This window comes from Anguilla anguilla, chromosome 6 (genome assembly GCF_013347855.1).
Source record: "Anguilla anguilla isolate fAngAng1 chromosome 6, fAngAng1.pri, whole genome shotgun sequence".
NCBI lineage: Eukaryota > Metazoa > Chordata > Actinopteri > Anguilliformes > Anguillidae > Anguilla > Anguilla anguilla.
In genome coordinates this window covers 44,650,810-44,670,185 of record NC_049206.1, presented here as the reverse complement: position 1 = coordinate 44,670,185, position 19,376 = coordinate 44,650,810, and the positions used below count along the sequence as shown (strand labels likewise).

The 19,376-nt window shown below is 40.3% G+C and overlaps 2 protein-coding genes across 9 annotated transcripts; both read right to left on the bottom strand.

Moving 5' to 3' along the window:
* Window positions 1–866: 866 nt before the first annotated feature.
* On the bottom strand, window positions 867–5,541 carry LOC118230572 (acyl-coenzyme A thioesterase 1-like). 3 transcript variants are annotated; one of them, XM_035423692.1, is made up of 3 exons: window positions 4,824–5,541; window positions 2,414–2,616; window positions 867–1,696 (listed from the first exon to the last, which is right to left on the bottom strand). In XM_035423692.1, the coding sequence occupies exons 1-3, from the start codon at window positions 5,365–5,367 to the stop codon at window positions 1,091–1,093; spliced, it is 1,353 nt and encodes a 450-aa protein (XP_035279583.1). In that variant the 5' UTR covers window positions 5,368–5,541; the 3' UTR covers window positions 867–1,090. The 3 variants fall into 3 exon arrangements, with proteins under 3 accessions (XP_035279583.1, XP_035279585.1, XP_035279584.1); XM_035423694.1 differs by lacking the exon at window positions 4,824–5,541 and adding an exon at window positions 4,061–4,191; XM_035423693.1 differs by lacking the exon at window positions 4,824–5,541 and adding an exon at window positions 2,988–4,054.
* acot20 (acyl-CoA thioesterase 20) lies at window positions 867–17,853 on the bottom strand. Of its 6 annotated transcripts, XM_035423685.1 has the most exons (4): window positions 16,881–17,614; window positions 11,491–11,693; window positions 10,151–10,769; window positions 867–1,077 (listed from the first exon to the last, which is right to left on the bottom strand). In XM_035423685.1, the coding sequence occupies exons 1-3, from the start codon at window positions 17,422–17,424 to the stop codon at window positions 10,164–10,166; spliced, it is 1,353 nt and encodes a 450-aa protein (XP_035279576.1). In that variant the 5' UTR covers window positions 17,425–17,614; the 3' UTR covers window positions 867–1,077; window positions 10,151–10,163. The 6 variants fall into 6 exon arrangements, with proteins under 6 accessions (XP_035279576.1, XP_035279580.1, XP_035279577.1 ...); XM_035423689.1 differs by lacking the exons at window positions 867–1,077; window positions 16,881–17,614 and adding an exon at window positions 17,831–17,853 and having other exon boundaries at window positions 9,921–10,769; XM_035423686.1 differs by lacking the exon at window positions 867–1,077 and having other exon boundaries at window positions 9,921–10,769; window positions 17,184–17,613.
* Between the last annotated feature and the right edge of the window lie 1,523 nt (window positions 17,854–19,376).

Genomic DNA, 19,376 nt, shown 5'->3' with positions numbered 1-19,376 from the left:
AGGTGTCTTTGTGCTGAGCTAAACCAAAAACCAACACCCATATCAGTCTTTTCAGATAAGATTGTACACCATATCATTACAATTTATAAGTGTCCTGTTGGTAATGGGGAGATACTACATTCTGCTCTGAGAATGCACCACCTCAAATGCCCTTATTGAGCATATTGTGTATTGGGAGCACTTTCTTATGGAGTCCAATGTCTTTATTAGAAAGGTGTACAAGAGATGCTTTTATTTTTGCAAAGCAAATTCCCACAGCTATTTTCCAAAAAGCTATGTTATTTCTGGAAAGCCTACCCAGAAGATTGAAGGCTGTTTTAGCAGCAAAGGGGGGACCAACTCCATATTAATGCCCATGGATTTAGAATGAGATGTTCAACAAGCACATATGGGTGTGATGTCCGGGTGTCCACATACTTTTGACCATATAGTGTACATAAATAGAAACAGAACACTTTCTTGTAATGAGGCATCTCTTGTCTAGACACTAGTACAGTTGAGGTTTACGGTCATCTATGGTCAATGAAACGCATGCCTGCCATTCACTTAGTGAATAGTTAGGCAATACCTCACTACTGATCCTGGTTAACACAGACTAGTACAAGCAGGAGACATACCTTGCACAATCTGCAAGCACATTTTCAAAGGATGATAGGAAAATAAAAGCTTTAGAACAGGATTTGCAACAGTTTTACCATTTCCTGTTGCTAATCAGTTCCCTTTGCACCAAATAAGACACTAACAGTCCTTGAATATGTCAAAAACATGCAAATAGTTTACAATGCCTTATCATCACATAATTGTCTATTGTACTTGTCCTGGGAGACAATCCTTTTTGGGAAAATCACTGATAAGCAAAGCACACATTTGTTTTGAAAGAGATTTTTAATTTGCAAAAACATTCATCTCAACAAAATACTGATATTCTTTTTTAGTTCATACATTTGTTTCTTTCTTCAAATGCGCTGCAGAATATAATGACAAAAATGTAAGAGGAGATTGGTACTCCTTTTGATTTGCTTTTTAGAGGTGCGTGTGTGTGCGAGGGTGTGCATGTGTGTTAGCAGGCATAAGTATGTGGAAGTGGAAGTTAGAGCTTTGCTTCACGGTACATGTTGTTGTCAAGGTGTTTCCTGAAAAACGCTGGGATTCTATTCCAGAGGTCCACCTGCGCCTCAGCATGAGCTTTGGGGTCACCCCCAAATGCCACCACGGCATTGCCTGCGGCAGCGTGCCTGCTAGTGGCACAATGCGGCATGTAGGGGACCTCCAGGAAGTGCCCGGCCTTCGGGTAAACCACCACCTCAGGGTTATCTTTCCCATGATCCTTCAGCCGCTTCGTCATCTGCTCTGCATAATAGCAGCTTTTCCAGTTTCCATCATCCCCTGATACAGCAAACAGGAACTTGCAATTGGCTCGCTCTATGGGGATGAGGCACGCCTGGTTCTCTGGCGCCATGGGGTCCGGCAAGACGTCGCTCACGTCCAGCACCCCAGACTCTGTGGTTCTCACTTTATTCAAATCTGTGCGGAGGGACGGAATGACCATGTCTCTGTAGTGCAGGGGGACCATGACGTTAGCACTACAGCCATTGACACAGACAGTGGCCGAGACTCCAGACAGGAAAGACGCCATGGACAGTGCCAAATCTCCACTCTTAGAGATGGACAGTATGCCAACACCAGGCGCTTTGACCTACAGAGTGAAAAGTAAACAGCATTACAACTACGGGTACAACGGTTCACAAAACTTGTGGTTCAGCTGGGTTTACAGTTATCCTGTCACTGTTTCAGTTTGGTTCTGTATGCTTTTGGTAAAGCAAAGAAAAGTACCTTTATCAAAAGCTTGAGAAAGAACAGATCTTTCTTTTAAAAAGAAAAAGTGCCACTTTCCTATTTTCAAATTGAAAATAATACCCACATTATAGGCTATGGCCATGAACAAAAATACAGCATGGACTCAACATGCATTACACTGTGTAAACAAGACGAGTACATTCATCTATCTGAAAGTCATATTTAAGAACTGGCCATCTTTAAAGAACAATATTTCTTTACAACTTGAAATCTAAATGCAGCATTTTACTGTATCAATATTAATAGAACATGGTTGCAATTTAAGTTCTCTGACCACTGTTAAATCTGTGCTTTTTGTGCTTGTAACAGACACACCAGGGTGATGACATATGTGGGGCAGCATGTTCGACGTGTCCTCCATTGTGTACGGTGCACTTGCGAAGCACACAGGCAATTTGTTTATTCACCACCTTTCCCCCCGTCACTACTGTCAGTAACACTAAACCCATAATGCTCCCAAACAGCAGACATAAACAATATTGATCCTACCCATGGGGTTTCTCCCACTCTTGCCATTTCACAAAACTGACCGGTATTTCAGCTATAAACTACTCACCTCAGGCAGAGTCCTCAGGAACATTATGGCCTCTTCAAAGTATTCCAAATCAAACTTCTTGACGTTTTTGGGCAAATCTTGGTAGCTATAGAAAGCCAGACTCAAAACCACAAAGCCGTGGTTTGCTAGCAGGCATCCGTTGACCTCTGATAGGCCACCGCCTAAAGTATGCATTTGCACAATGCCTGGAAACGGACCTGGACCTAGAACAGAGGGAAGAAAAAAGATGCACACCACTAAAACTCCTAAACTGACTATTTTCAGGAGCAATTCCAAGAGATGTCATTATCACATAATCACCACATTCTACAACTGGAGAAATAACAGAAGGTATAAAATGAAATGCACAATAAATGTCTCCAATATATTCTCTTTAAGAAAAAATGGTGCTATACGTAACAGTTCCAAGGGTTTTAGCATAGTAGGCCATAAATACAGTATGCAAATGATGTTCTATCACTACATCAGCTCTGAGGTGAATTTTCATTGTGGGCAACAACAACATTAAATCACATTTTTTCCCCAGCCTGTTTTTTACATAGAATTAGTAGCTAATAAACACAGGCCTACTTACGTATAATACTTATTATTGGGTTCCATTTGTACCAGCAGTGGTTGGTGAGCTGAAAATCCATGGGGCCAAAAAACTATCCTTTAAAATGATCATTAGTCTGAACCTGTTTTCATTAATTTTCCTCCATTAACAAGCATGCCAATGATCTGATTTTCAATTGGCAAGTAACACACACCTTCTTCACATTGTGTCATACTAAATGATAAATTCAATTCAGAAAAAAATCAGTTTTAATAACCAAGTACGCTTAACGAAAAAAGCCATGCTAACTCCAACATTAGCTTTCAGGATAACCAGCAGTAACAAAAACTGTGCTTCAAGAATGTTTAAAATCTGTGTATTGCAGATCTTATACTGTACTGTGTGTGTGTGAGCGTAGAGAAGGAAGAGGTCTGCATGCATCCACAAAAAACGTTGGTAAAGTGTGCACAATTTTGCAGTTCAAATAAGTGAGGAGAGCGGGCTAGCCTATATCAGATGGCACTGAGCAGGGCTTGAGAACAAAAATGAAAACCAGAAAAGAAAGGCATTTTTGCAGGAACAAAAATAAAAACAGAAATAAAATCAACATCACTGTGCAAAAATGTTAAGTGAAAATTTAGGTAACTGTTAATGACATTTTGTTTTTAGTTTTCCTTGTTCGGTGCAATTTATCAAAAGCTTAGTCTACATTTCCACTGGCCCGGTGCCAAAATAAATGACCTGGCTTGCTGGACACAATGGATTTGTATCATTCAAGTGGGTCTACAAAGTATAAATTGACTCGGCAGCAGTTCTGCAGAAAATATACATAACTCTGTATTGGCTGTTTTTATTTTAAGTTTTTTGAGTAGCACTGAAATGTCTTAAGGCGGACAGCCCAAGCGTTTTATCAAGCCGCCAATAGGAGAAAAAAAACAGGCAAATAATTTGAAATGGTCCAAGCATTTATTGGCAGAATTTGGTTATGAATGGCACTGCATTTCAAACTTTGTTTGACTGCCTTCGAAGTACATGCAACCTTAGAGTGCCCACAACCATGCGTGCCACCCAGGTGTCCCCTGTAGACAAGATTTTGAACAGAAACCGCCTACCTTACAACATTCTGCCGTTGTGTGTCTTTATAGATCAATTGTTGGTTGAGGCGTCTGCCGACTTTTAAAGTAGGGCCTTTATTTATGCGATGCAATTGGACATCCATGAAAATATCGGAAATATGCGATATTGAACTAGAAGAAATAAAATTCAGAAAAACATTTTATGTTACAAGATACGAGCACCAGTGACAAAAAGGATGGTGCAAGCATTCTTGAGTGAATCTATTGAAGAAATAAACTGACATTTGTGTGGATTCATTAAGTTACGGTTAATAGCCTATAGTAGGCTAGGCTATTGTTTTGAGTGATAAAAAAAGAAATGCAGTTCGAGACATATTGCATTTCCAAATACCACTATTCACGTGGAATGAACCCTTGAAAATGTGTTAATGATTCAGTGATTCAGGCCTGTAGGTTATATCTATATAATTCAGGTACTTACAAATGTGTAACCCTTCAATAAATATTTGAATTGATTATTTTTTCATTTTACAGCCTACATCTCAATGCATTGTGGTGGTCTCTGGAAGACTTTACAGAACTTTAACAGTCGAGTTCAGTGGCAGTAAAGCCGGACCGACAGTAGCTGTCACGCAGTCACCACCAAAGCCCTAAAAAACTCATTCAGTTGGTTGTGTGTAATAGACACACAATCATAGCCTATGCAGTTACCACGATAGATATATAGCAATGAATATACGTAATACCCAGAAACACACTCGGTTAAACCACCTTAAAGAGGGGAAAACGTCAGACTAACCTGGCGGCAAAAAGAGGGTGCCCCTAATTCTTCCTTCTTTCACTGGTATCCGCCGCAACCCTTCTGCCATGAATCCTCTCTCATTAGTCTCTCTGGCGAGAACATGGCCCTGTCTGACGCCATCGTGAACTTCGATGTCAACAAAACACGGGCTCAACACGTCCCTCTTCCACAGTTTCTCATGGGGTGTCTCTGGAATCAGGGACCAAAAGAGGCCCATGGGCTCAACTCCACTGTAGCTACCGCCAAGGGAAGGGTGGTTGTCTAAATCTATCTCCCCTCTTGGATCTGCCCTATACGTACCAGAAGATTTGAATGTTACGCTTTTGTCGTCTGTGAGTCTTGCCCTCAATTCTACGCTCTGACCCGGGGAAAGTCCTTCAATTTTTATCCGAATCGGCTCGTTGAACAAGCACTTGCTACTAGGGAGAAGTCGCAAATGCACACCAGAACTCATATTTGCAGATGGGCGAAAAATTCCCTTCGAAAAAACGAGTGTAACAGGTCGAATACTTCTTGTGTTTATAATTCTGAATGCACACATCTTCAACCAAGACCGCTTGATACTGCGCCAGATTCCCACAGTCGATCTTCCGATTTTGACTCGCCTCCTCAAATAGTGAAATATTTGCTTTTATTCCGATTGGATAGCCTATTTGTATAACACTCGCCTCAGTCGAACTTACACAATCTTGAAGACACACCCACAAGCGTAAGAGAGGCGGGCGGGAGGCGGTCTTTCCGGAAACTGTGCTGCCAGGTTGTTCAATTAATATCCCCAAAGATACTTCGTAAAACCCCCCATCTTCCATTGACTCACTTTAAAAAAATTATTTAATTACACATTTTCTCGTCCCAATGACCCCTCTTCAAATACCCTGTCTGTAATTGACTCCTATACATTATTATAGCCTAGTAAAATTTCCCCTGTGTATTTTTAAATACCTACCTATGCTATTGGGGTTACTCTCCCAGTCAGACAACTATGGGTGAAGCCGGCTCGTAAAGTGCGTGTGCAAAATTTCTGCCTCCTATAGAGCGGGAGTTCAAAGTACAATTCGTTCTGTTCCGTGACCCTATTGTCTACGAGTATTTTAATGCAGTGGTTCTCAAACTTGGTCCTGGGGGACCCCTGTGTATGCTGGTTTTCATTGCAACCTCAACAGCAATCCCAGAATTTTAGGAGCTTTTCATGTTTTAGAGCTGGGGTCCCCAGTCTTATCCAGTGTGCCAGTGTGGGTGCACAAACCTGATCCTGATTCTACTAACCGAGGTGCTTAGCAATGACTCTACTGATTGATTAGTAGAATCGGGTGTGTGCACCCACACTGGCCCTTTTGGGAACCCCAGCTCCAAAACATGAAAAGCACCTAATTAAGAAAAATTAAAAGTTTGTTAAAATTCTGGGATTGCTGTTGAGGTTGAAATGAAAACCAGCATAGACAGGGGTCCCCCAGAATCGAGTTTGAGAACCACTGTTTTAATGTCTCGCAGGGAAAAGCACTCTTTATTTTCCCTGTAAACAATGAAAAACCACTGATGTAGTGAGCAACGAGGAGATACATATTTACCTTTCTTTCGTCATTCTCAAACTTTCCACCTCCCTTTGAAGTGACCACTCTCTGGCTGACGTCAACCATCTCAATTAAATAAACTGTCCAAATATGAATCTATATGGATATCAGACAAGTATTTTGTATATAAAAATGCATTTACAGATTCATATGTAAGGTATGTAATACTTATGTAAGCTTTACATTTACATTTTGGCAGGTGTATGCTTCCATACACAGCAACATAGTAAGTAACAAAGTAACAATACTAATATATTGTATATATTTTCATGACGTGAAATAGAATGTACAACATGCAATATGATACACTAATTTCATATCTTACACCAAGTGCAATGTGATATAACATATTTATTACTGTGCACTTATTTTCATTGTTTTTATCTTGACATACACAAAGAGAACAACTAATTAATTAAGTAAAATTTCCTGCTTGCATAAAAACGGACCTGGCCAACAAAGTCTGAATCTGATTTTGACTCTATTGGTTTCTTTTCATTTGTCAATAAACGGTGTCAAAGTTCAAATTTTAGCCGCTAGGTGGCAGTTATTGTTCTAACACTGATTCAGTTATTGTCGGACGGTCTCAATGAACTATTTGTTCACCGCATGAAACGCACAACTTCTCTCAAAACAGTACAAATGTTGATGGACAAAATCAATAGTAACTATCACTTGCTCAAGGTCCGATTAAAATAGATTATTTATGAATTCACTGATTATTATGACATCCTGTTGTCACAGTTACTGGGTTTTACGGGTATCACACCAGTTTTCTTGGGGGCTGAGCATTTAAAAAAATGTAGTCAATAGGTTTTCCCAGCAGGAAGTTGTGTCAGAGTGACTATGGTGCCTGATTTGTTTTTAAACAGATTTTCAAAAATGGTTTTCTTTTATATGGTTATGTCTTAAACACATATGGCACGTTGTAGTTACTTTTTTTGTTTGAAAAGTAGGGTGGATTCAGCAAACGTGTGATACTTTTTGGTAGATTCAGTAGGAGACTATACAAAACGTTTTTACTAACCACGCCCACTGTAAAGACGTCAGTCCAATAAAAACAATTGTTGAATGACAGTACCTATTGTAGCAACAATTCAAGAATGTTTTTTTTTTTTTTTTTTTTGAGTGGCTGTTGATTCCCACATAGCAGAGTAATGCAAAGCTTAAGTGCCCCACTTCTGCTGATGTCCCACATTTGCTGAATCCACCCTACACAATTCATTTTAATTCTGGTACATTACAATTAAGAGATATCTTTCCCTGACTGCACTTGTTGCAGTATTGCAATGCAGTGCTCTTTGATTATATTTTCCTGGCATTTGTAAAGATATTTACATGGTGAACATAACACATGGTACAATGTGTTATACAAACAGCGTTAATTCTAATAATAGGCCTACAGCAATAATAATTTCACGACAATATTGTACGTGCTAGCTACGGCAGTAGTAATGCTCGTAGTTCAGGGATATTTCACGAAGCAGGATTACCGAGTTAGCTGGACAACTGCAGTGAGTAAAACCCGGAACAACTCTTTTTACGTCTGTCCATGTTCCAGATTTGGTAGGGTTCAGAGTTTTACTCAGTGTAGTTATCCAACTACTTCAGTAATGCTGCTTGCTTCGTGAAATACTCTCCAGACCCAAGGAAAATCCAAGGTCTTGGAACAGGGGGCGTGTGGACATTGACAAAAGATAAGCGTGTGTACAGACACGCCCTAAATGGTGATTTCTGCCCAAAGTCCCTCATTCGGTTACATTCTGGACGACACGCCCCCTTCTATACGCTACTTACCTAGGCCCTATGTTCCCATGGAGACGGGGCGAGAGAAAGGCAGTTGGAGGAGCTCTAGGGTATCTACACGAATTATATTTTGACGTCAAAACACAATGCATGTGTGCGCGCGCGTGCGCTGTGTGTGCGTGCGTGAGAGAGAGAGAGAGAGAGAGACCTTTGATTGAATTGAACTCTTCTGGTTTGACTAAGGATGTTAAGGATTATTAAGACAAGCCTAAATTCTGAATCTATACAGAATTATACAGCAAGACATTTCAAAGGATCATCCACACTCGGGGTGGAAAGTATAATTTATATTCATCTCCTAACTTACATTCCCAATATTTAATCATGCTATAATTGTATTTTTAACAATTACATTTACAGTTGCCTACATTGACAATTCCTTTTTTGAATTACCTAAAATGTCAAGTGAAGGAAATTAAAACATCTATTTTAAAAGCTCAGGGTGCTCTCATTCTAACACACTGCCAATAACACAAAACAAACATCACACTCAAAAGAGAAATTCCTCTTAGAAAACTGATGCTTTTTCCATTCATTACCAAGGCATACGTGTTCCCCTGGCATTTCAGCAGCTTCTTGCTATGAAGTGTACACATTCTGCAACTGCAAAAAGCAGAGAAGGTATACAAGGAAATACACTGTACAAATATCTTATTTTCTCATTCAGACAAAATGCTGCTGTACATAACCTTTCCAAGGGATTATGACAGTGATGTCCAATCTAATTTGTAAGGCCAGGGTTGGTGCAGGTTCTTGCTTTTAGTAGTATGATGCCTGATAATGATGCCAACTAATTAACTAAGATTTGTCTTCAATACAGTCCTGCTAAGTAGAATCAGGTGTCTTTGTGCTGGGCTAAACCAAAAACCAGCACCCATACCAGCCCTTTTCAGATAAGATAGTACAGCATATCATTACAATTTATAAGTGTCCTGGTGGTAATGGGGAGATACTACATTCTGCTCTGAGAATGCACCACCTCAAATGCCATTACTGAGCATATTGTGTATTGGGAGCACTTGCTTATGGAGTCCAATGTCTTTATTAGAAAGGTGTACAAGAGATGCTTTTATTTCTGCAAAGCAAATTCCCACAGCTATGTTCCAAAAAGCTATGTTCTTATTTCTGGAAAGCCTACCCAGAAGATTGAAGGCTGTTTTAGCAGCAAAGGGGGGACCAACTCCATATTAATGTCCATGGTTTTAGAATGAGATGTTCAACAAGCACATATGTGTGTGATGTCCGGGTGTCCACATACTTTTGACCATATAGTATACATAAATAAATAGAAACAGAACACTTTTTCTTGTAATGAGGTATCTCTTGTCTAGACACTAGTACAGCTGAGGTTTACGGTCATCTATGGTCAAAGAAACACATGCCTGCCATTCACTTAGTGAATAGTTAGGCAATACCTCACTACTGATCCTGATTAACACAGACTAGTACAAGCAGGAGACATACCTTGCACAATCTGCAAGCACATTTTCAAAGGATGATAGGAAAATAAAAGCTTTAGAACAGGATTTGAAACAGTTTTACCATTTCCTGTTGCTAATCAGTTCCCTTTGCACCAAATAAGACACTAACAGTCCTTGAATATGTCAAAAACATGCAAATAGTTTACAATGCCTTATCATCACATAATTGTCTATTGTACTTGTCCTGGGAGACAATCCTTTTTGGGAAAATCACTGATAAGCAAAGCACACATTTGTTTTGAAAGAGATTTTTAATTTGCAAAAACATTCATCTCAACAAAATAATGATATTCTTTTTTAGTTCATACATTTGTTTCTTTTCTTGAAATGCCCTGCAGAATATAATGACAAAAATGTAAGAGGAGATTGGTACTCCATTTGATTTGCTTTTTAGAGGTGCGTGTGTGTGCTTGTGTGTGTGTATGTGTGTGCGAGGGTGTGCATGTGTGTCAGCAAGCATAAGTATGTGGAAGTGGAAGTTAGAGCTTTGCTTCACGGTACATGTTGTTGTCAAGGTGTTTCCTGAAAAACGCTGGGATTTTATTCCAGAGGTCCACCTGCGCCTGAGCATGAGCACTGGGGTCACCCCCAAATGCCACCACGGCATTGCTTAAGGCAGCGTGCCTGCCAGTGGCACAATGCGGCATGTAGGGGACCTCCAGGAAGTGCCCGGCCTTTGGGTAAACCACCACCTCAGGGTTATCTTTCCCATGATCCTTCAGTCGCTTCGTCATCTGCTCTGCATAATAGCAGCTTTTCCAGTTTCCATCATCCCCTGATACAGCAAACAGGAACTTGCAATTGGCTCGCTCTATGGGGATGAGGCACGCCTGGTTCTCTGGCGCCATGGGGTCCGGCAAGACGTCGCTAATGTCCAGCACCCCAGACTCTGTGGTTCTCACTTTATTCAAATCTGTGAGGAGAGGAGGAATGACCATGTCTCTGTAGTGCAGGGGGACCATGATGTTAGCACTACAGCCATTGACACAGACAGTGGCCGAGACTCCAGACAGGAAAGACGCCATGGACAGTGCCAAATCTCCACTCTTAGAGATGGACAGTATGCCAACACCAGGCGCTTTGACCTACAGAGTGAAAAGTAAACAGCATTACAACTACGGGTGCAACGGTTCACAAAACTTGTGGTTCAGCTGGGTTTACAGTTATCCTGTCACTGTTTCAGTTTGGTTCTGTATGCTTTTGGTAAAGCAAAGAAAAGTACCTTTATCAAAAGCTTGAAAACAAACAGATCTTTCTTTTAAAAAGAAAACGTGCCACTTTCCTATTTTCAAATTGAAAATAATACCCACATTATAGGCTATGGCCATGAACAAAAATACAGCATGGACTCAACATACATTACACTGTGTAAACAAGACAAGTACATTCATCTATCTGAAACTCATATCTAAGAATTGGCCATCTTTAAAGAACAATATTTCTTTACTACTTGGAATCTAAATGGAGCATTTTACTGTGTCAATATTAATAGAACATGGTTGCAACTTAAGTTCTCTGACAACTGTTAAATCTGTGCTTTTTGTGCTTGTAACGGACACACCAGGGTGATGACATAAATGGGGCAGCATGTTCGACGTGTCGTCCATTGCGTACGGTGCACTTGCGAAGCACACAGGCAATTTGTTTATTCACCACCTTTCCCCCCGTCACTACTGTCAGTAACACTAAACCCATAATGCTCCCAAACAGCAGACATAAACAATATTGGAGGATCCTACCCACGGTGTTTCTCCCACTCTTGCAATTTCACAAAACTGACCGGTGTTTCAGCTATAAACTACTCACCTCAGGCAGAGTCCTCAGGAACATTATGGCCTCTTCAAAGTATTCCAAATCAAACTTCTTGACGTTTTGGGGCAAATCTTGGTAGCCCCAGAAAGCCAGACTCAAAACCACAAAGCCGTGGTTTGCTAGCAGGCATCCGTTGACCTCTGATAGGCCACCGCCTAAAGTATGCATTTGCACAATGCCTGGAAACGGACCTCGACCTAGAACAGAGGAAAGAAAAAAAAATGCACATCGCTAAAACTCCTAAACTGACTATTTTCAGGAGCAATTCCAAGGGATGTCATTAAGTGTACACAATCACCACATTCTACAACCGTAGAAAGAACAGAAGGTATAAAAAGAAATGCACAATAAATGTCTCCAATATATTCTCTTTAAGAAAAAATGGTGCTATACGTAACAGTTCCAAGGGTTTTAGCATAGTAGGCCATAAATACAGTATGCAAATGATGTTCTATCACTACATCAGCTCTGAGGTGAATTTTCATTGTGGGCAACAACAACAACATTAAATCACATTTTTTTCCCCAGCCTGTTTTTTTATATAGAATTAGTAGCTAATAAATGCAGGCCTACTTACGTATAATACTTATTATTGGGTTCCATTTGTACCAGCAGTGGTTGGTGAGCTGGAAATCCATGGGGCCAAAAAACTATCCTTTAAAATGATCATTAGTCTGAACCTGTTTTCATTAATTTTCCTCCATTAACAAGCATGCCAATGATCTGACTTATTAATTGGCAAGTAACACACACCTTCTTCACATCGTATCAGACTAAATGATAAATTCAATTCAGAAAAAAATCAGTTTTCATAACCAAGTACGCTTAACGAAAAAAGCCATGCTAACTCCAACATTAGCTTTCAGCATAACCAGCAGTAACAAAAACTGTTTCAAGAATGTTTAAAATTTGTGTATTGCAGATCTTGTACTGTACTGTGTATGTGTGACCGTAGAGAAGGAAGAGGTTCGCATGCATCCACAAAGAACGTTGGTAAAATGTGCACAATTTTGCAGTTCAAATAAGTGAGGAAAGCGGGCTATATCAGATGGTATTGAGCAGGGCTTGAGAACAAAAATGAAAACCAGAAAAGAAAGGCATTTTTGCAGGAACAAAAATAAAAACAGAAATAAAATCAACATCACTGTGCAAAAATGTTAAGTGAAAATTTAGGTAACTGTTAATGACATTTTGTTTTTAGTTTTCCTTGTTCGGTGCAATTTATCAAAAGCTTAGTCTACATTTCCACTGGCCCGGTGCCAAAATAAATTACCTGGCTCGCTGGACACAATGGATCTGTATCATTCAAGTGGGTCTACAAAGTATAAACTGATTCGGCAGCAGTTCTGCAGAAAATATACATAACTCTGTATTGGCTGTTTTTATTTTTATTTTTAGTAGCACTGAAATGTCTAAATGACAGCCCAAGCGTTTTATCAAGTCGTCAATAGGAGAAAGAAAACAGGCAAACAATTTGAAATGGTCCAAGCATTTATTGGCAGAATTTGGTTATGAATGGCACTTCATTTCAAACTTTGTTTGACTGCCTTCGAAGTACATGCAACCTTAGAGTGCCTACAACCATGTGTGTCACCCAGGTGTCCCCTGTAGACAAGATTCTGAACAGAAACCGCCTACCTTACAAAATTCTGGCGTGTAACCCTTCAATAAATATTAAAATGGATTAGTTTTTCATTTTACAGCCTACATCTCAATGCATTGTGGTGGTCTCTGGAAGACTTTACAGAACTTTAAAGTCTAAATGTAGCTAAATATAGGCCTAGGCAGACAACCAGTCGAGTTCAGTGGCAGTAAAGCCGGACCGACTGTAGCTGTCACGCAGTCACCACCAAAGCCCTATTTTGAACAAGGACAAACTCTGCAGTGTTTTAGCCAAGTCCTTAAAGGACATCAAAAAAATAACATTTTGTATTAATACAAGACTATACTAGGCTAATGTAACCTTATAGCCACAAATCAGAATAATTGTAGCTACATTCATTCAGTTGGTTGTGTGTAATATTGAGCTCAACAGTGACCGCCCACTTTTTGAACGGCTCCGGTTCCGGAAGTGAATTTCCCATTCATTTACTCCATTGACGTTTCAGAAAACCCTTATATAAAGAGTTTTAAGACTGGAACCAAGCCAACCAACTAGCAGATGAGTCGTGACCATAAAACATTTTATTCGGAGCAACAAAAAAAATTGGAAAACTGAAAAAAAGTCAAAGGTACAAGACTGTGTACATAATTATTATTATTATTATTATTATTATTATTATTATTATTATTATTAAGAGTGAAGGAACTATTCATCCCACAAACCATTGCGAATGATACCTTTCCAACGACTTCCAACCAAGCGGCCAAAACCAGACTTCGTTTTTGAAGCTCATTTCCTGGTGTTGTAGTTCCTGGTTGCTCACTAGCGCCACTACGGTTGGCTCCAGTATAGGTGTTTTCATATCCGGTTTCCATGTAAGTCTACGGTACAAATGCGGTCAAAATACTAAGTCAATAATTTTTTCTCACAAGAACAAATAGTCATAATAGGTGTATTTTATTCGTCTTATGACTGTCCATGGGTCGATTTCATGATTTATTGCGTCATTTGGGCACAGTGCCAATATTTGTTCTGGACCAATGAGGTACAGCTTGCGTCACTTCCGGATTACTGCGGAGGAGCTACAGTAGGGGCTACAATCTGTGGTCACTGGGGTGGGAGGTGGCGTCTCTTGGCCTTGACATTGCGGCTCCGACCACGGTCCACCTGTGCGAAGTCAGAAAATGCAGGCATCCCATTTCGTAGTGATTTCATTATAGCGTGTGCTATTTACAGCTGCACTAGACGACCATAAAATAATCCTCCTCTGAAGTTTTGCGGTAGCCGAGTCATTTTTACTATTTCCTTTAGCCCACTTAACCAAATAATTAGTTGGCAGAAAGCGTAATCAGCTTGCTATATTTGGTAGTCAATGTCAAGGCCAAGAGGCGCCACCTCCCACCCCAGTGACCATAGACTGTAGCCCTTACTGTAGCTTAGTCCTCTGCAATAATCAGGAAGTGACGCAAACTGTACCTCATTGGTCCACAACAAATATTATAACAGTGCCCAAATGACACAATAAATCATGAAATCGACCCATGGACAGTCATAAGACGAATAAAATACACATATTGTGACTATTTGTTCTCATGAGAAAAAATTACTGACTTTGTATTTTGACCGCATTTGTACCGTAGACTTACATGGAAACCGGATATGAAAACACCTATACTGGAGCCAACCGTAGTGGCGCTAGTGAGCAACCAGGAACAACAAGACCAGGAAATGAGCTTCAAAAACGAAGTCTGGTTTTGGCCGCTTGCTTCCAACCTAACGATAGTTTAGCGCGCTTCTTCTTGAATTATTATAGTGCCATTAATATAGTGTTTATATTGTTAATTATAGTGTTGGAATATATTCCGTTTAAATAAACTTTTTGCTACGTTTTGTCGGGGCTGAACCAAGGGGCAACAACTCGCCTCTATGAGTGAAGCCTTTTACCCCAGTGGCTACCCCAGTGAACTGCAACGCCTGGTTGCAAAAAGAACTTGAAACCCCGCCCACCCAATGTTAAATCAACGGGGAAAACCTGAAGAGGCCAATTTTCTCAGAGGAAATATAGTCAATACATTTTTACACAATAAATTGTGGTTTAACTAATTAATCCAACCCCTTGTAATGTCTCCATTGGGTTTTTTTTTTTTTTTAAATAATTCCGCCAAAATTCCCAAATCTGGGTTAATTTCAGTGCGTGCAATGTGGCTTGTCCTACTACCGTATGACCATATAAGGATTTCCCCATCCTCGCAGCCAGGCAGAGTGCTTCAGCGGCAGGTGTGATGCTGCGTCGTTATATTCCGATTTCCTAGCTACATACGATCTCACCATTTAAAAGTTCAAGGTCCAAAAATGTTGTGTGCTGCGTTCAACTGTACTAACCGCTATTCTAAGGATTCTTCTGTCCAGTTCTTTCGGTTAATACATTTGAGACATTTTCAGATAAACAAGGTTCTATGTAAAAACGAGATTTCTGACTATTTCGGGGTTTCAGTTGATTCTCATAAAGTCTCGTCTTTTGTGTATATATTTGTTGCTGAAATCAGATTTGTAATCTGATTTCAGCAATGTAAATTTTGAAGCTTCTTTAAGAAGACATGCTAGCGGGATTTACTTAGCTAGGAGGAGCAAGCTGTCTTGCTATCGATCTGTCTCTATCTATCTATCTAGCTATCTTGCTAGCTAGTTATCTCGTGATATATCTGTCTAGATATAGACATTACATTACATTACAGGCATTTAGCAGACGCTCTTATCCAGAGCGACTTACACAACTTTTACATAGCACTTTACAATGTATCCATTTATACAGCTGGATATATACTGAAGCAATGCAGGTTAAGTACCTTGCTCAAGGGTACAACGGCAGTGTCCTTACCCGGGAATCGAACCTGCCACCTTTCGGTTACAAGCGCAGTTCCTTACCCACTGTGCCACACTCCGTCCTGTCTAGAGCTCTGTTGTCTATCTGTCTATATAACTAGCTAGCTAGTGATCTATTTTATATATTTTTCTATGTAAATATCTTAACACTAAACGTATCTTGCACAATTAACTTTTTTTAAATGTTATGACTACCGTTCTGTGGTTGCAAGTCCACGCTTGTTGTCCAGACGTGGGCGTGTCTAATTACCATGTAAGGTAGTCAGGGTGGATTTTCCTGTAGTCGTGGACTCGCTCCACTGCGCTTGCGTTTGTTGCAACGGGCAATGGCTGCGCCCTAGTTTGGGCTTCAGTGGGTGACGTCATGAAGCACTTCGTCCATATATTTTTGAACGGTCTATGGGCTGAACACGCCCCAGGTTTCTAATCGATGAAGACTATTTCGCGCTTTTCATAGGAAGTTCATAGTTCAATGGCTACCATGCGAACATCTCCGTGGGAACAGCGAGCTCCACCAATCAGAGACGTCGCTGTTACACTTTAGGATTGTGGGTAGTGTAGTAGTTCTCCATGACATCGCGAATGAAACATGTTTTTCTTAAAACAAGGTTGATGTCATACGGACTTGTGGCTTCTACAGGAGCATATACCATCGTTTCACAATATCATAGCTCGTGGTAAGTCTACCTTGGATGGTTACGACATTATGGCTAATAATCAAATCCTCTATTCAGAATGGGAATGGGATTTTCACTTCCGGAACCTCACCGTTGAGCTCTATAGACACACAATCATAGCCTATGCAGTTACCACGATAGATATATAGCAATGAATACACGTAATACCCAGAAACACACTCGGTTCAACTACCTTAAAGACGGGAAAACGTCAGACTAACCTGGCGGCAAAAAGAGGGTGCCCCTAATTCTTCCTTCTTTCATTGGTATCCGCCGCAGCCCTTCTACCATGAATCCTCTCTCATTAGTCTCTCTGGCGAGAACATGGCCCTGTCTGACGCCATCGTGAACTTCGATATCAACAAGACATGGGCTCAACACGTCCCTCTTCCACAGTTTCATATGGGGAGTCTCTGGAATCAGGGACCAAAAGAGGCCCATGGGCTCAACTCCACTGTAGCTACCTCCAAGGGAAGGGTGGTTGTCTAAATCTATCTCCCCTCTTGGATCTGCCCTATACGTACCAGAAGATTTGAATGTTACGCTTTTGTCGTCTGTGAGTCTTGCCCTCAATTCTACGCTCTGACCCGGGGAAAGTCCTTCAATTTTTATCCGAATCGGCTCGTTGAACAAGCACTTGCTACTAGGGAGAAGTCGCAAATGCACTCCAGAACTCATATTCGCAGATGCGCGAAAAATTGACTTCGAAAAAATGAGTGTAACAGGTCGAATGCTTCTTGTGTTTATAATTCTGAAAGCACACATCTCCGACCAAGACCATCTGACATCGCGCCAGATTCCCACAGTCGGTCTTCTGATTTTGACTCGCCTCCTCAAATAGTAAAATATTTGCTTTTATCCCGATTGGATAGCCTATTTGTTGTATAACATTCGTCTCAGTCGAATTTACACTAACTTGAAGACACACACACAAGCGTCAGAGAGGCGGGCGGGAGGCGGTCTTTCCGGAAACTGTGTTGCCAGGTTGGTCAATGAATGCCCCCAAAATTCTTCGCAAACCCCCCCATCTTCCATTGACTCACTTTTTAACAATTATAATATTACAAATTTCCCCGTCCCAATAACCCCTCTTCAAATACCCTGTCTGTAATAGACTCTTATACATTATTATAGCCTAGTAAAATTTCCCCTGTGTATTTTAAATACCTACCTATGCTATTGGCGTTACTCTCCCAGTCAGACAACTCTGGGTGAAGCTGGCTCGTAAAGTGCGTGTGCAAGATTTCTGCCTCCTATAGAGCGGGAGTTCAAAGTATAATTCGTTCTGTTTCGTGACCCTATTAATGCAGTGGTTCTCAAACTCGGTCCTGGGGGACCCCTGTGTATGCTGGCTTTCATTGCAACCTCAACAGCAATCCCAGAATTTTAGGAGCTTTTCATGTTTTAGAGCTGGGGTCCCCAGTCTTATCCAGTGTGCCAGTGTGGGTGCACAAACCTGATCCTGATTCTACTAACCGAGGTGCTTAGCAATGACTCTACTGATTGATTAGTAGAATCGGGTGTGTGCACCCACACTGGCCCTTTTGGGAACCCCAGCTCCAAAACATGAAAAGCACCTAATTAAGAAAAATTAAAAGTTTGTTAAAATTCTGGGATTGCTGTTGAGGTTGAAATGAAAACCAGCATACACAGGGGTCCCCCAGGATCGAGTTTGAGAACCACTGTTTTAATGTCTCGCAGGTAAAAGCTTTATTTTCCCTGTAAACAATGAAAAACCACTGATGTAGTGAGCAACGAGGAGATACATATTTACCTTTCTTTCGTTCATTCTCAAACTTTCCACCTCGCTTTGAAGTCACCAAACTCTGGCTGACGTCAACCATCTCAATTAAATAAACTGTCCAAATATGAATCTATATGGATATCAGACAAGTATTTTGTATGTAAAAATGGATTTACAGATTCATATGTAAGGTATGTAATACTTATGTAAGCTTTACATTTACATTTTGGCAGGTGTATGCTTCCATACACAGCAACATAGTAAGTAACAAAGTAACAATACTAATATATTGTATATATTTTCATGACATGTGAAATATAATGTACAACATGCAATATGATACACTTATTTCATATCTTACACCAAGTGCAATATGATATAACATATTTATACTGTGCACTTATTTTCATTGTTTTTATCTTGACATACACAAAGAGAACAACTAATTAATTAAGTAAAATTTCCTGCATGCATAAAAACGGACCTGACCAACAAAGTCTGAATCTGATTTTGATTCTATTGGTTTCTTTTCATTTGTCAATAAACTGTGTCAAAGTTCAACTTTTAGCCGCTAGGTGGCAGTTATTGTTCTAACACTGTTTCAGTTATTGTCGGACGGTCTCAATGAACTATTTGTTCACCGCATGAAACGCACAGCTTCTCTCAAGACAGTACAAATGTTGGTGGACGAAATCAGTAGTAACTATCACTTGCTCAAGGTCCGATTAAAATAGATTATTTATGAATTCACTGATTATTATGACCTCCTGTTGTCACAGTTACTGGGTTTTACGGGTATCACACCAGTTTTCTTGGGGGCTGAGCATTTTTTTTTAAATGTAGTCAATAGGTTTTCCCAGCAGGAAGTTGTGTCAGAGTGACTATGGTGCCTGATTTGTTTTTAAACAGATTTTCAAAAATGATTTTCTTTTATATGGTTATGTCTTAAACCCATACGGCACGTTGTAGTTAC